Source organism: Zootoca vivipara, chromosome 7, assembly GCF_963506605.1.
Source record: "Zootoca vivipara chromosome 7, rZooViv1.1, whole genome shotgun sequence".
Taxonomy (NCBI): Eukaryota; Metazoa; Chordata; class Lepidosauria; order Squamata; family Lacertidae; genus Zootoca; species Zootoca vivipara.
In genome coordinates this window covers 3,390,124-3,403,496 of record NC_083282.1, presented here as the reverse complement: position 1 = coordinate 3,403,496, position 13,373 = coordinate 3,390,124, and the positions used below count along the sequence as shown (strand labels likewise).

The following is a 13,373-nucleotide window of genomic DNA, read 5'->3' as shown; positions in this document are numbered from 1 at the left end:
CTTTGTAGCACTGATAGCAAAGAGGCTACCGGCTGAGATACTGTAGAAAACAAAGCAGCCAGCTGAGCAGCAATTAAGATGGTAAATGGTAGCAATTAAGTAGCAATTGAGCCAGCAGAAAGCGGGGTGAGATAATCTGCTGGTCCTAACAACCCGTCCGTGTTTCTCTTACCCACAAAATGTTAACTTTTGTGTAGGGTGTAGGGCAGTGTTTAGCAGCTCCTAAACAGCGAGAAGGGGAAAGTCCTTAATCCCCAGGGCAAGGACTGCGCCACCGGCAGCGATCCCGGTACCGGTACAAATCCTTAAAGGGGAAGCTCTACAGACAAGCAATGGAAAGAAAAAAGAATCCTCACTTTTTAAAAGGCTATTAAAAGGGGGAAAGGTGGGGGGAAGCGAGAGGTGGGCTGTGTGTATGTGTGTGTGTGTGTGTGTGTGAGAGAGAGAGAGAGAGAGAGAGAGAGAGGCGGGGGGGGGGGAGAGAGAGACGCGCACACAGAGTCTCTCCCTAAAGGGGAAGGCAGCGTCTTCAATCGCCCCTCTTTTTTCCCTCGTGCTTTCATCTTCTCCCCACCGCAAATGCCACTTTTCTCCTCTTCACCAAGCAAGCAGAGCTCACACAGCCTAGCTAAAAAAAAATATTTTGGAATCCTTTTACAGGTATTTTAAAAAATGCTTACAGAAACAGGAGGGGGAATCACGAGGCTGCAGGAACGGCTCTACGGTGCATTTTTACAAGCTTTTAAAAGAAATACGTGTCTTTGGAGCGACAGTAAAATGGGGAGAGATTTTTATGGGGGAGAGTTGGCTGGCGGGAGGTGGGAAGGGTCTATCACTATGTCTTATTTTCGGGTTATGGCTTATATCGCGCAACTGCTTAGAAATCCTGCTATGTCTTATATTATGGCTACGTCTTAAAAAGGGGGAAACACGGTAGTTGCCCTCTGCTGCACTTTTTCCACCTCTACGTTAACCCTTTTGAGATGGGAGAAACCAAGACTGTACACAGTATTAAAAATCTTCATGCGCTCTAAAATAGATAAACCGAGAGATTCTCAGAAGCTCTAGATCTGGAGTGTATAGGAGGAGACATTTCTATATTTCATATAGCATACAAAAAAACCTAAATTGAGGCAGTCTGTACTCCACACTAAGAAAGAAGATTTAACCAGCAGTAAGCAATCCAAATTCTGATTATTTTGTAAAATGTGCAAGCTGGGCAAATCTGCACAATTTTTCATATCTGGTTAATTTTTGGCGGAGGGGAGGGGTGCATTAGCATAGCTGCCAAGTACCCCGTTTTCCCCGGGAAACTCCCGTATTTTCTTACCGTTTCCTGCAGGTGTCCCGAATGGCAAAATACCCTGTATTCCCCCGGATTACGGAGCTCCTGCCGGCGGCCATGTTCTTCTGGTGCCGCACTGGCACCGGAAGTCACTTCTATGCACTTCCGGACATGCGTAGAAGCAACTTCTGGCGCTGCGGACATTTTGGAAATGGGCAGAGTGGTGCCAGAAGTCGCTTCTATGCATGTCTGGAAGTGCATAGAAGTGAATTCCGGTGCCGCGGCGCTGCTGATCCCAGATTTTTCTTGGCACCTATGTGAATTAGGACTGTCTCACAAACCACTGGAAACCTACCTCAGCATTTTTTCTGGCTTCTGAGATTTCAGCAAGCATTGTCCGTATGCTTTCAAGTGTATAGACGTGGTAATAAAGACCAGAAAACTTATTCCTATTTAAAATGAAAGCTGAGTTAAAGAAGCCAAATTCTACATCCAGTATCATATTCTACTCTTTTTCTACACTCATGCAGAGTTGCATCACACACACACAGCCCCAGGCATAAAGTGCTGGCGCTCTTCCCAGCTGTGTGTGTGTGTGTTTGCCTATTCCCACCTCAAGTCTGTGTAGTCAGACTACATCTCAAGTTCTTCCTTCAGAGGAAAATAAGAGTCGTGTTTTCCTCTTCCCATCACAGACAAAACCCATTCACAAACCGGAAACTATGACATTACAAGATAAATAGCATCCCTTCCCCCAGTCTTTGCCAATCCAAAGTATAGCACCTTGAATGAGGTTGTGTGGTAGACCTGGTCAGATCCCATCTTTTTTACTTCCTTTCCTTTGGTGGCTGATAAAGAAAGTCCCAACTCCGCTGCTGAAAGAAATTGTGAGTCCAGGTGAAGTGGCTTCAGTTCTATGTGTAAGTTTTTGAGGGCAGATGGATTGGGACGGTCCAGAGTATTTAGGGCATGAAGGAAAGGCATCACTACAAAGTGGTTGCTTCTTGGAGGAGGCAATGGATTTCCTGGAAGGAGGGTCGGTTTTTGGTGTCTCGTCTCCAGCAGCTGAGCATTAGCTTATAAACAGGATCAGGACAACAGGCAGGCTGTGGAAGGTAGGTCTTTAAATAGGAAAGAGAGAGAGAGAGAGAGAGAGAACAGATACTGAATAAAGGCAGATAAAACCCCTCTCAAAAAAGACAGTAGAAGCAGTAGACGGGGATTTCATTTCTGGCATGTAACAGCAGAGCTGGAATGTAGCTGAAAGTAATCTACTTCATTTACTAATGATTACTTATTAATCAGATCTGTAGCCCCATTTCCTCCAAAGAATTCAGGATGGCTTACAAGTTGAGGCTGAGAGAAAGATTAATCGGAGGCTGACATAATTTTATGGCTCCGGGGGGAATTTGAACTCATGGCCAATCATTCTACCCAGTAGACCACATAAGAACTCTTATTTTCCTTGTTCTAAGAAGAAGATGGCATGATCTGCAAGGCAAGGAAGGTCCTGCTAGTGGGAAATCCAGACTACTCAAGGCTTGGAGTGCTTGCAGGCAGGGGTGAAAAATTGTCAACATGCCGTAGTGCAAATGGGAAATCAGGCCATCGCCCCCACCCCGCCCGCTTGCCCTCCCCACCACAGCTTGCCTGCCACCCCCACCCCAACCACTGCTTGCCTGTGCGTCTGCCCCTCTGCTGCAGCTTGCATGCATATCCACCTGATTGTCTGCACGTCCCGTTGCCACCGTGTGGCTGCTGCCCCTCACCTGCCACCTTACCTGCTTGTGCGTGTGCTCGCACATGCGCGCCACCACACGCTGCCATCCACCTGCATGCTGCTGCTGCTGCTGGCTGCCCACTGCCCCCCCCAATGAGGGCCACATTGATGTACTTCCAGAAGCTGCAGCCCTCCGGGGGGGGGGGGGAGGCGGGCAGGCGGGCAGCAGATGGCAGTGGCCATTGGCCAGAGAAGGTGTGGAACCAGAAGTTGCGTGTCTTTTGGTTCTGCACTCTTTTGGTCCCCCTTGGCTGAAATCTTGGGACATCTTGGGATGGAATCAGAAGCCGGGGCGGCTTCTGTAATTCTGGGGTACAAACAGTGCAGTATATTAAAGCACATTTGAAAAGACATTTCCCCCCCCCAGATAATTTTGGGCACTGCAGCATGCAAAGAGTTGCTGAGAATTGTAACTCTGTGTGGGTTAAACTACAGTGCCCAGAATTCTTTGAGGGGAGAAATGTGCTTCAGATGTGCATGGCTCCAATAGCCAGAGACAATGGGAGTTGAAGTCAAATATACTGTACAGTGCCTGGCGTGCTATGGTCCATGGGGTCACGAAGAGTCGGACACGACTAAACGACTAAACAACAACAACATACTGTACAGTAATTTGGAAGATCACAGCCTTCCTGATTTATACTGTACTTGGGCTCAAAAAAAATAAAAAAATTCCTTCAGTAGCACCTTAAAGACCAACTAAGTTTATATTTTGGTATGAGCTTTCGTGTGCATGCACACGAAAGCTCATACCAAAATATAAACTTAGTTGGTCTTTAAGGTGCTACTGAAGGAATTTTTTTATTTTGCTTCGACTCAGACCAACACGGCTACCTACCTGTAACTTGGGCTCAAAAAGTATGTTTCATAACTCCATAATGAAGAGCATCTTTCCCCCCTCATTTACACATGAGGAATGGAAGCCACGTTCGTCATTCTAGCAGATGTCTCATACTGATTTTCTTCCCACCCCACCCATTTTTCTGACTCTCCATTTTTTAAAGCTCCAGTAATAATATTCTGCTTCATTGCATCCATTCACTCAATCCCACTTTCACCCATGTTTCTATTCAACAACACAAGTTTGTAAATCTTTCCAGAAGATTATTGCTTATTTATTATCCTGTTTCAAACTCTCCCATTCCCGCCCCCCACAACACAGCATCATAGCTGCCTTGAGTCCCTGTCAAGGAAAAAAGCACCCAACAACAACAACAACAACAACACTGTATTTATGGGATGCCAGCTGGATGAGTGCAAATGCAAGATTTAACAGTCTATAATTATTTTAAAACAGCTCACAATTCTGGTAGGAAAGGAAGCCATGGGAACTACTTTTCATTTTATGTATTAAGATTATATTATTTCTTTGTAATATTGTGCTTGTAAATACTGATATTTTTGACACTCAAATTTATTGATACATTTTGTAAACAATTTTTTTTGTGGGGGATGTTTGGTATTTGGATAAGCTGGTGTTTGTGGTGAGCTGCTTTGGATAAAATTCACTGTGGGAAAGCAGCTTATAAACAAACTAAAGTATTGCTGTGCATTTGGGGGTTCAGCCTGCATGATGCCTCAGTCCCTGTAATTATTGGGGTCCTGGATCCAGCAAGGGTGTGTGTGAGAGGTGGGCTAGAAGCAGGTTCATGGAAGAAGACTGGGAGTCATAGCCATGCTTGACTTCTGTTGGAATCCAAGGATGTGACCTTCTGGGGTGTTGATGCTGTAAACTTCTTCATCTTAGGCTCAGGTTGCATATATGTGTAAATAAACTATATATCATAAAGATGCCATAGCATCCACTGTCCCTAATTTCAAGGAAACAGAACCCTGGGTAAGTGCCTGGAACCCCTGGGATCAACTCAGAGGTTGGAGTGGCATGCAACACTCTTAAAAGTGCAAGAGTCCTGTCCTCTTTGTCACCTAAAGCACATGCAACTGTCCCATAATGGAGCAGATGACCTGGTACATTTCATTTCCCCCTATTTCCTTTGTTTCCATACCTGCCGTCCCTGATCCCTGAAGAACTCTCCTGTGTTCTCAATTACTTGTTCATCTGAGAGCTGAGAATATGGCTGCTCACGGCAAAAGGTGAAAGTCTCCCAGAGTGTCACACCAAACGCCCACACGTCACTTGCTGTGGTGAACTTGCCCTGGAGGGATAAATGGGTGGATGGGGGAGAGAGAGAGAGGGAGGGAGAGAGGGAGAGAGGGAGAGAGAGAGGGAGAGAGGGAGAGAGAGGGAGAAAGCACACCATTTAGAAACATGCACTTACAAACATCCCGGGATGTACATCTCCCATGAGCCCAAAGAGACTTCCAGGAGAAAAATATGTGGCAACAGCAGAAAACACTTTTTTCAGGCTATGGCGCAGTCTAGTTTGGTAGTCTAGTTCTCAGCACAGCTGGAATTGCAGGGCATGTTTAAAGAAGCTGTTATTTTCAGGCCTTTGTCAAATTTAGCTCTCCTTTCCTGTAGTGACCATCAGGGAGTTTGCTATCAGAAGGAACCCCTGAAAGGTCATTTGCCTGTGTTCAATCTGAGAAATAAAAGCATGATACGGGCAATTCTAATTTGTATTCTTGCATGATGATAACAAAGCCAACCATGGTATTAAACTGGATTCCACAAACTTGATTAAAAGTATAATTTTTAAAAACCTTAAGAATGTGTACCTTCAATATTCACCTAGCCCACAACCCATTCTCTTCCTTTCCTTCCCAGATATACAAGTCTTTGGCTTTTCGGTACAGAAAGGACGAATCCAAGCTCCATGTAGTCGACAGCTCTAAGAGGAAGTGCAAGATGAGGCTTACCAAAAGGATGCTCTCCCAGGACATCCAGCGAATGGGGAGCACGGCCCGGCCCTGGATCCTGTAGTAGTCTCCACTATAGAGGTTCCGGCTCATGCCAAAGTCAGCGATCTTGATTGTGTAATTCTTCCCTACCAGGCAGTTGCGCGTAGCCAGATCACGGTGGACAAAATTCAGGGAGGACAGATACTTCATGCCAGAAGCAATCTGTGTGGCAATTAATTTCAGGTTGGCATAGCTGAAGAAAATAAGAAGCACCAGAGAAGAAATGGCTTGTGGCCAGCCTAGTGTCCAAACTGCAGAGAGCCTGCTCCCTTCCCTGCTAGGCGTGGGAACAGCCACCCAGAGGTGTTTTCCAAAAGACAGAGGGTTAGACTTGCAGGCTTGAGAAGGGTTGCATATCAATCTTTCAAAAAAGCAGCTGGGGGAGGTGATCCAGATGGGACTATGGTGCCATATTTTAACCTTTTCACCCTTGCTACTTTCCTGCCAAACTGCTGCCAGCCAAAATGTGTTGTTTATTTAAATGGAAAAACACGTAAACGTAATATGATAACAATTGCAAAGTTATTTACTAGAAACTACTTCTCAAAAATTAAATACAGCTTCTCATAGTGTCAAAATCAACATCATGACATAATATTTTTAAATGTAGCTTATTCAGTTGACCACCAAGTCCAGTATGCACAAAATACAAATCCTATTTTGTCAGTGCCATGATACATTCATTTCTAATTTCTTCATCTTCTCCTTTATTTTTCTGTCTGACGTATTCCTTGGAAGAGTGACATGAAATAATCTTCTAAGTGTCTAATGAAGATGATAAAGTTGGTAGACAAAAGAAACTGGCCCTGGTAGATGCTGACACAGGCAGACAAGACAAGGAATTTTAATTTGTGTAGCTATTATATTACAAAGTGTCTTTGTTTATATGATTTAGAACTACACACAGCTGATGGTGAAACAGGGGAATATCCAGGAATCCTTGTCTTGTCTGCCTGCCTGTGTCAGCATCTACCAGGGCCAGTTTCTTTTGTCTACCAACTTTATCATCTTCATTAGACACTAAGAAGATTATTTCATGTCACTCTTCCAAGGAATACGCCAGACAGAAAAATACAAGAGAAGATGAAGAAATTAGAAATGAATGTATTATGGCACTGACAAAATAGGATTTGTATTTTGTACATACTGGACTTGGTGGTCAACTGAATAAGCTACATTTTAATATATTATGTCATGATGTTGATTTTGACACTATGAGAAGCTGTATTTAATTTTTTAGGTAGGAAGTAGTTTCTAGTAAATAACTTTGCAATTGTTATCATACAGCCTATTACGTTTACGTGTTTTTTTCAATTGGATTTGCGTAATATATTAGGCATTCTGTTGGCTTTGATTTTGAGTTTATTTAAATGGGGCAAATAGCGACTTTGGGCCAGTGGGGGAAGTGGGGGTGGGGAATGCATGGGGCAAACTGTTAATCCAGCTGCTCTATGTTACAGCCTCTCTTGACTGAGGGCTCCCACAGCTGCTTTTTTATAAAAGAAAAAGATGTGGGCAGTCTTAAACGTGCTATTTAAAAACACACTTAAAAGTCACACGTAGTTTGACCATCAGCTGGAGGGAGCAGCAGAAGCAAAGCCCTAATTAGGTGGGTAAATCTAGAGGGAGATATACAGGACGGAGAGGTTTCCTGCTTGTTCCACTGTTTGCCCCAGGAAAACCCTGTATTTACCGCTGAATTGGAACCAATGTCACTCTGTAGCAAAATCAATTAATGCTTGTTCCGATTCAGCCGCAAATAGAGGGTCTCCCTAGGACAAATGGAAGTGCTGCTGAACCCTAACATGCAGTTGTGAAGGCTACTTAATACATAGCTGAGTTTGCCTTGCAACAAGAAAAACTGGATGATGCTTTTCTTTTACACTGATTCCCATAATTCAAAATCCCCGAGCTAGTATATCTTTTCCTACCCTTAGTTTTTCCATGCCTCTGCTACACCTTTCCTGCTCTTTTTCCGATAGACTCCAGCTTCCCACTTTATCATCCTCACCTGCCTGAAGGTCTCCTGCTCTCCAAAATAACGCTGCCTAATGCAGACAGTATATCCTCCCATCGTATGCTTCTTCAAGCCATTGCCTTAACAACCTCAGTCTTCATCCCCAACTAGCAAATCTCATGGATACATCCCAGGATGCCACACTCTGAACCTACAGGGTGCAGCAACCTTCCCAAAGCGAAGCAGGTCTGGTTCTGACCAGTGCCTGGAGAGGACACTGACTAGAAGACACAGATATTGCTGCTCTGAGTTCCATCTTGGACAAAAGCCTGGACAGAAATGTGAAAAAGTACTTTTACCAACCCCTTCCACTCTGCCCTTGATTTTGTTGTCTCCCCAGAGGAAAAAAAAAGAGCTTGTAATATTATTTATACAGGAAGCACCTGGAGAGCAATCTTAGTTCTGTGAACAGACAAGGCTGCAGGATGTGGTGGGATGAAATGGGTGGGAATCAAATACTTGCTGGGGGGCAGAAGAGGGATAATGAGAACCCCCTTTGCTTTAGCAAAGGCTCAGGGGGAAATGCCCAGGAGCTGAACCTTGAGCCCTTTTGTGCAGCACAGCACAACATGCACACACACACAAGCTCAGCGGCTTGTGGAGCCAGTGTGGAACAGCTGCCACGTAAATGAGGCCTCCGCACAGAGGAGGCAGTGCACAAATCCAGCACTCACAGAGGCTTTATTAGCTACCTGACAGAAGGGGTGGAGCACTCTGACAAGCTCTGGGGCTCCTGGCGAGACAGGAATTGGTTGAGGTCGCCATTCTCCATGTACTCAGTGATCATGCAGAGGGGGTCGTCAGCGATGCAAACAGCCAGCAGCCTGATGATGTTGGGGTCCTTCAACCTGGACATAATCTTTATCTCCTTGAGGAAGTCATTCCTTTCAGAAACAAAATTATTATAATTGTGTAAATTGTGTGTCATTGTTTTTCAGTTTTTCAGTTTCCATGGTTTTGTATGTACTTGCTGTTATTTTAATTGATTATAGTTTAGTAATTATTTATTATAATTGTTAAAGAGTGAGTTTCTGATTATTATTTGCTGATAGTTTGAGAATGAATTTTATTTTGTACTGTTATATTCTAATGGATTATTGAATACAGCTTTATTTGCTAAAAGTTGTTTGTTTTAAAGATATGTTTTTATTATGAATTCTTTGTATTCTTTCAGATTGTTATAAAGTGTGTGATATGATAATAATAATAATAATAATAATAATAATAATAATAATAATAATAATTTATACTTATACTCCACCCATCTGACTGGGCTTCCCCAACCACTCTGGGCAGCTTCCAACAAGAGATTAAGAATACATTAAAACATCAGTCATCTTTGTTGTATATTTTGTTGTTTTTTAGCTTGTAAACTGCCTTGTGTATAGTAATATAGAAAGGCAATGAAATTAAAAGTGAAATTAAATCCAGCATGGGGAACAGATGTGGCCCAGTGCCTGAAAGCCTTCAGCTGAAAATCAGAAAGGCCCTGGTTCAAATCATGCCTTTAGTCTAGCATGAACTTTCTCGTTGGCCTTGGGCAAGTCACACTCTCGGGCCTAGCTTCCTGCACTCTCTGTAAAATGCAGATACAGTGGTGCCTCGCTAGACGAATTTAATTCGTTCCACGGGTCTTTTCTTATAATGAAAAATTCGTCTAGCGAATCCCATAGGAATGCATTGAAATTTTTTTGAATTTTTTTTTGCCCATAGGAACACATTAATTGAATTTCAATGCATTCCTATGGGAAACCGCGATTTGCTAGATGAATTTTTTTGTAAAACGAATTCGTCTAGCGAGGCAACCTCCGCTGGAAAAAACCTTTCGTTAAGCGGAAATTTCGTTAAGCAGGGCATTCGTTAAGCGAGGCACCACTGTACTAATACCAGCCTACCTCACAGTGTTATTTTCAGGATTACAGCAATAAAATGTACCTGAAGTGTTTTGAACATACTTTGTATTTCACCTAATGCTTCTGAACTGTAATTACAAATGGTTAAGAGACTTTTGGTGCGTATTACTCAAGATTCCTTTCTCAAACAGGGGAGGAAACCTGCTTGCACCCAGGCTTCCCACAGGGCAGAAGGCTGGACCAGGTGGGCCTTTGTTCTAGTCCAGCAGGGCTCTGTTTATTTTTGGTCTCATGGTGGGTCAAGGAGCTGCTATAACTGATCTTAGAAATGCTACAGCAGTTGTCTTCCACCTCCCAAGCACCTGGCATTCTTGTTGGCATCAGCTCTCAGCATCTTCACAGCCAGGAGGACAGGTTGGCTAGCGTTGCCATCCGGAACAAAATCCTTCTCCACAAACTGCTCCATCCCTCCTTCCACTTCACACAGGTGGACCTAGAAGGAAGGCAGCAAAGCAGAACTGGTTGGACCAATAGCTCTCACAGAGAGGAAGGCTGGACTTTAAAAAAAGCAAGATCATTAGAATGACCTCCCACCCCCCACTCAACTTTTCTCCCCCACCCCACACCCCCACCCCACTTCCTCTGCATCTGGAGTAGAAATGAATTCAAAGTGCTGCGCAGCCAATTTGAGAGTCAGGCTTGCTTGTGAATTTCCTGTACAGACAGATGTTTGTTATCTTCTGGTTGTGTTATCACTCCACTGAGGTCTCCTTATCCATAATGGAAAGCTTCCCAGACACAACAAGATTGCTGCCAAGGTTATTCGAGAGAGGCAAGATGACCACTCAGAAGAACCAGACTGATATCAGCCCCAAGGCCCTCCAGATGAGCTTCTTCATATTTTGTATGAAATAAAACAATCTGGTGTTGTGAATTTGGGTGTCTGGATGTCCATAAATGGATCTATGACTAGTTTTGCCTAAATTTGCTGGGGATCAGGGATTTAACAGATGAAAACTGATGTTTTGCTTTATAGTTCTCTAGTATTGGCATGTAATACTCATCAGGGTTTGGATAGCCTCTAATTAGTGTGAGGAGGCAGAGAAGTTTTTACTTTGAGTCATTTCCCAGAACCTTGTTGGTTTGTTGTAGCTTCCCAAACCTTATGGCACCTAAAAAACTAACATATTGAACTGTATTAATCATTTTGATGAATGATTTCTTATGTTTTCTGATATTTCGAATTACTATGACTTTGTTGAATTGTACTAATCATTTTTATAAATCTATTGTTGTTTGCTTTATTTTATAATATTTTTATTTTTATTTATATTATTGTATTTGATAGTACAATGATTGCAATGCTTGTTGTTTCTAATGCTATTGTGATTACTTTGAGCTCAGCATTTGTTGTTGAAAAGCAGAATAGAAATACCAAATCATTATCATGAGCTTTTGGTGAACCACAATCAACTTATCAACTTCATCGGATGAATGAATTGCAATTCTGCATTGGCAAGCATATACAGTATAGACATGGAGGGGGAAATAGAAGAATGAGTTCAGGGGAAATGAAATGTAAGGGCTTATCCACACTTACTTTTCCTCTCCTCTTAAAAGCTCCATGTTTGAGGAGCTTTATTTGTGTCCTGGATCTTTCCCTGTGAAACGTGAACTTCAAAGCTCAACCAGAGCAAAAGGCAATCGGCAGAAAACCTGAATTGGCATTTGCCCTGATTGAGTTTTAAAGAGCGGGTTTCTGTGAGGTTTGGGGGGGGGCAACCCCCCCATGCTCAGAACCAGAGCTTTTAAGTATGGAGCTGTGTCTGGAAAGAACGAGGCAAAAGCTAAGTGTATGAGCCTTAAGAAGGCCAGTGGCAATTACCTCAAACAGTGGTGCCTAAAGACTACTTTTTGTCCTCTGTCGTTTGCGCAGGAACTTGCTATAAACATATGGTAAAAGAAACTTTATTCTCCTCCAAATTAACACCCTCCAATCATTTCCAGAAGGCCAGCAGTGACAGACAAGGAGAGCATTGCCAAAGGACAGCGGTACTTCAACAGACACTGACATAGTAGCACAATGCAAAGTCGCAGAAAAATATATCACCAAGGACAAGTGCTCCACAATCAGGAGTATAGACAAGCAGACAAAGACAGGCATAGTCTTTTTCTTTACAACCACTTGTGTATTTGATAGAAGTAACATCAAATCGTAAATCACGAACCAGACACTGTTCCGGTAAATTCAGCGTTTCTTCCCTTCATCATCAAGCTGTACAATGAAGTCTAAGCAGTAAACAAGCAATAGCTTAGAAAACTGGACAAATCTGTCTCTGTATTAATATTGCCAAAAGGGACGCAATGAAGCAATCCAAAGACCAGTTCCTCCAGCTGAGAAGGCCCTCTCAAAGCAGGATTGGCTTTGGCTGAAGCAATAATCTCTTCTCTGTTTATATACCGTATTCTAAGTGTTATAAGAATTCTAAGGTATCGTAAGTAAAATGAATGTTCATAAGTGCACAAGGTAAACACACATATTTAAGTACATCAACCACATGTTTATGTAGTTATGATGTTAGTGGGCGTGCTAACGCCAGACACATGTGTGCATGAGGTGTGCATGGCCCCCCGGCACCCACAGTCCCAGGGCCAAGCCGGCGGGCCTGGACTGACTTCTCCTTTACTGACGAGCAACACAGAAAGTTTCAGAGCCCCACTGCATGGACAAAACAAAAATTGCAGTAATTATTAGACACCCATTATTAGCCGATTCAATGCCCAGTAGGATGATATCATCTGTCCCAATGAATTCAGATCCTTACCAGGCACGCAATTGCGGCAGGGGGCAAAAATCGCCCTCTGTGCCCCCTGCATGGCGGGCAGACACTCACCCATTGGGGGGGCACAGAGGGTGAAAAGCGCCCTCTGTGCCTTCTACCCCTGACCTGCGCACCGATGCTCACCCAGGAGCAGCGGGGGGGGGGGAGCCCTCTCAATATTGGGGGCGCTCAGCCCCATTTCAAAATATTGAGGGGGCTGAGGCACCTTCTGTCCCCTATAGCTGGCACCCCTGATCCTTACAGAACATCTTGGCCATTCCTATCGCAGCCCATAGTTTATCCAACACCTTTTTATTTTCTGCTCATGGCCTTCTTGCCTTAGTGCTCAGTCCAACTGAGTCTTTCTCTTATCTCTGTGACCATACCATGCCATGCTTTTATCATCCGTCTCCTGCTCCAGAAATCCTTGCTGGAAGGTACACGTACCGTAAGGAGCAAGCCGTGAACTCACCTCTCCAAACTGGCCTTCTCCCAGCTTCTCCTTGAAAGTCAGCAGCTTTCGAGGAAACTCGGCCACAGTCACATCTTTGCCAGACAGCAAGTCCATGGTGATTGCAGGGACAGAGTAGGTGTTGCTGCCTGTCACCCCCTGCAGGTTCACAATGTCTGCCTCGGCATAATGGGGAACCCCTTCAGCTGCGAGTGGCTGGGCTGGCTTGGCAGACCCACTGCAACCTGGCAAGGGAAGAAAATAGAGGAGAGGGTCTCAGCCAAATATACTTTGGGGTCTTTG

General features: G+C 43.9%; 1 protein-coding gene across 2 annotated transcripts in view; it reads right to left on the bottom strand.

Moving 5' to 3' along the window:
* Positions 1-936: 936 nt before the first annotated feature.
* Positions 937-13,373, bottom strand: part of DDR2 (discoidin domain receptor tyrosine kinase 2) — a 55,639-nt gene continuing 43,202 nt past the window's right edge. For both annotated transcript variants that reach the window (XM_060276574.1, XM_060276573.1), the window contains 6 exons: positions 13,092-13,315; positions 10,160-10,290; positions 8,637-8,828; positions 5,886-6,120; positions 5,072-5,221; positions 937-2,406 (listed from right to left, as the gene is read on the bottom strand). In XM_060276574.1, the coding sequence (XP_060132557.1) occupies positions 2,272-2,406; positions 5,072-5,221; positions 5,886-6,120; positions 8,637-8,828; positions 10,160-10,290; positions 13,092-13,315 (1,067 nt within the window). In that variant the 3' untranslated portion in view covers positions 937-2,271. The remainder of the gene's footprint in view (positions 2,407-5,071; positions 5,222-5,885; positions 6,121-8,636; positions 8,829-10,159; positions 10,291-13,091; positions 13,316-13,373) is intronic.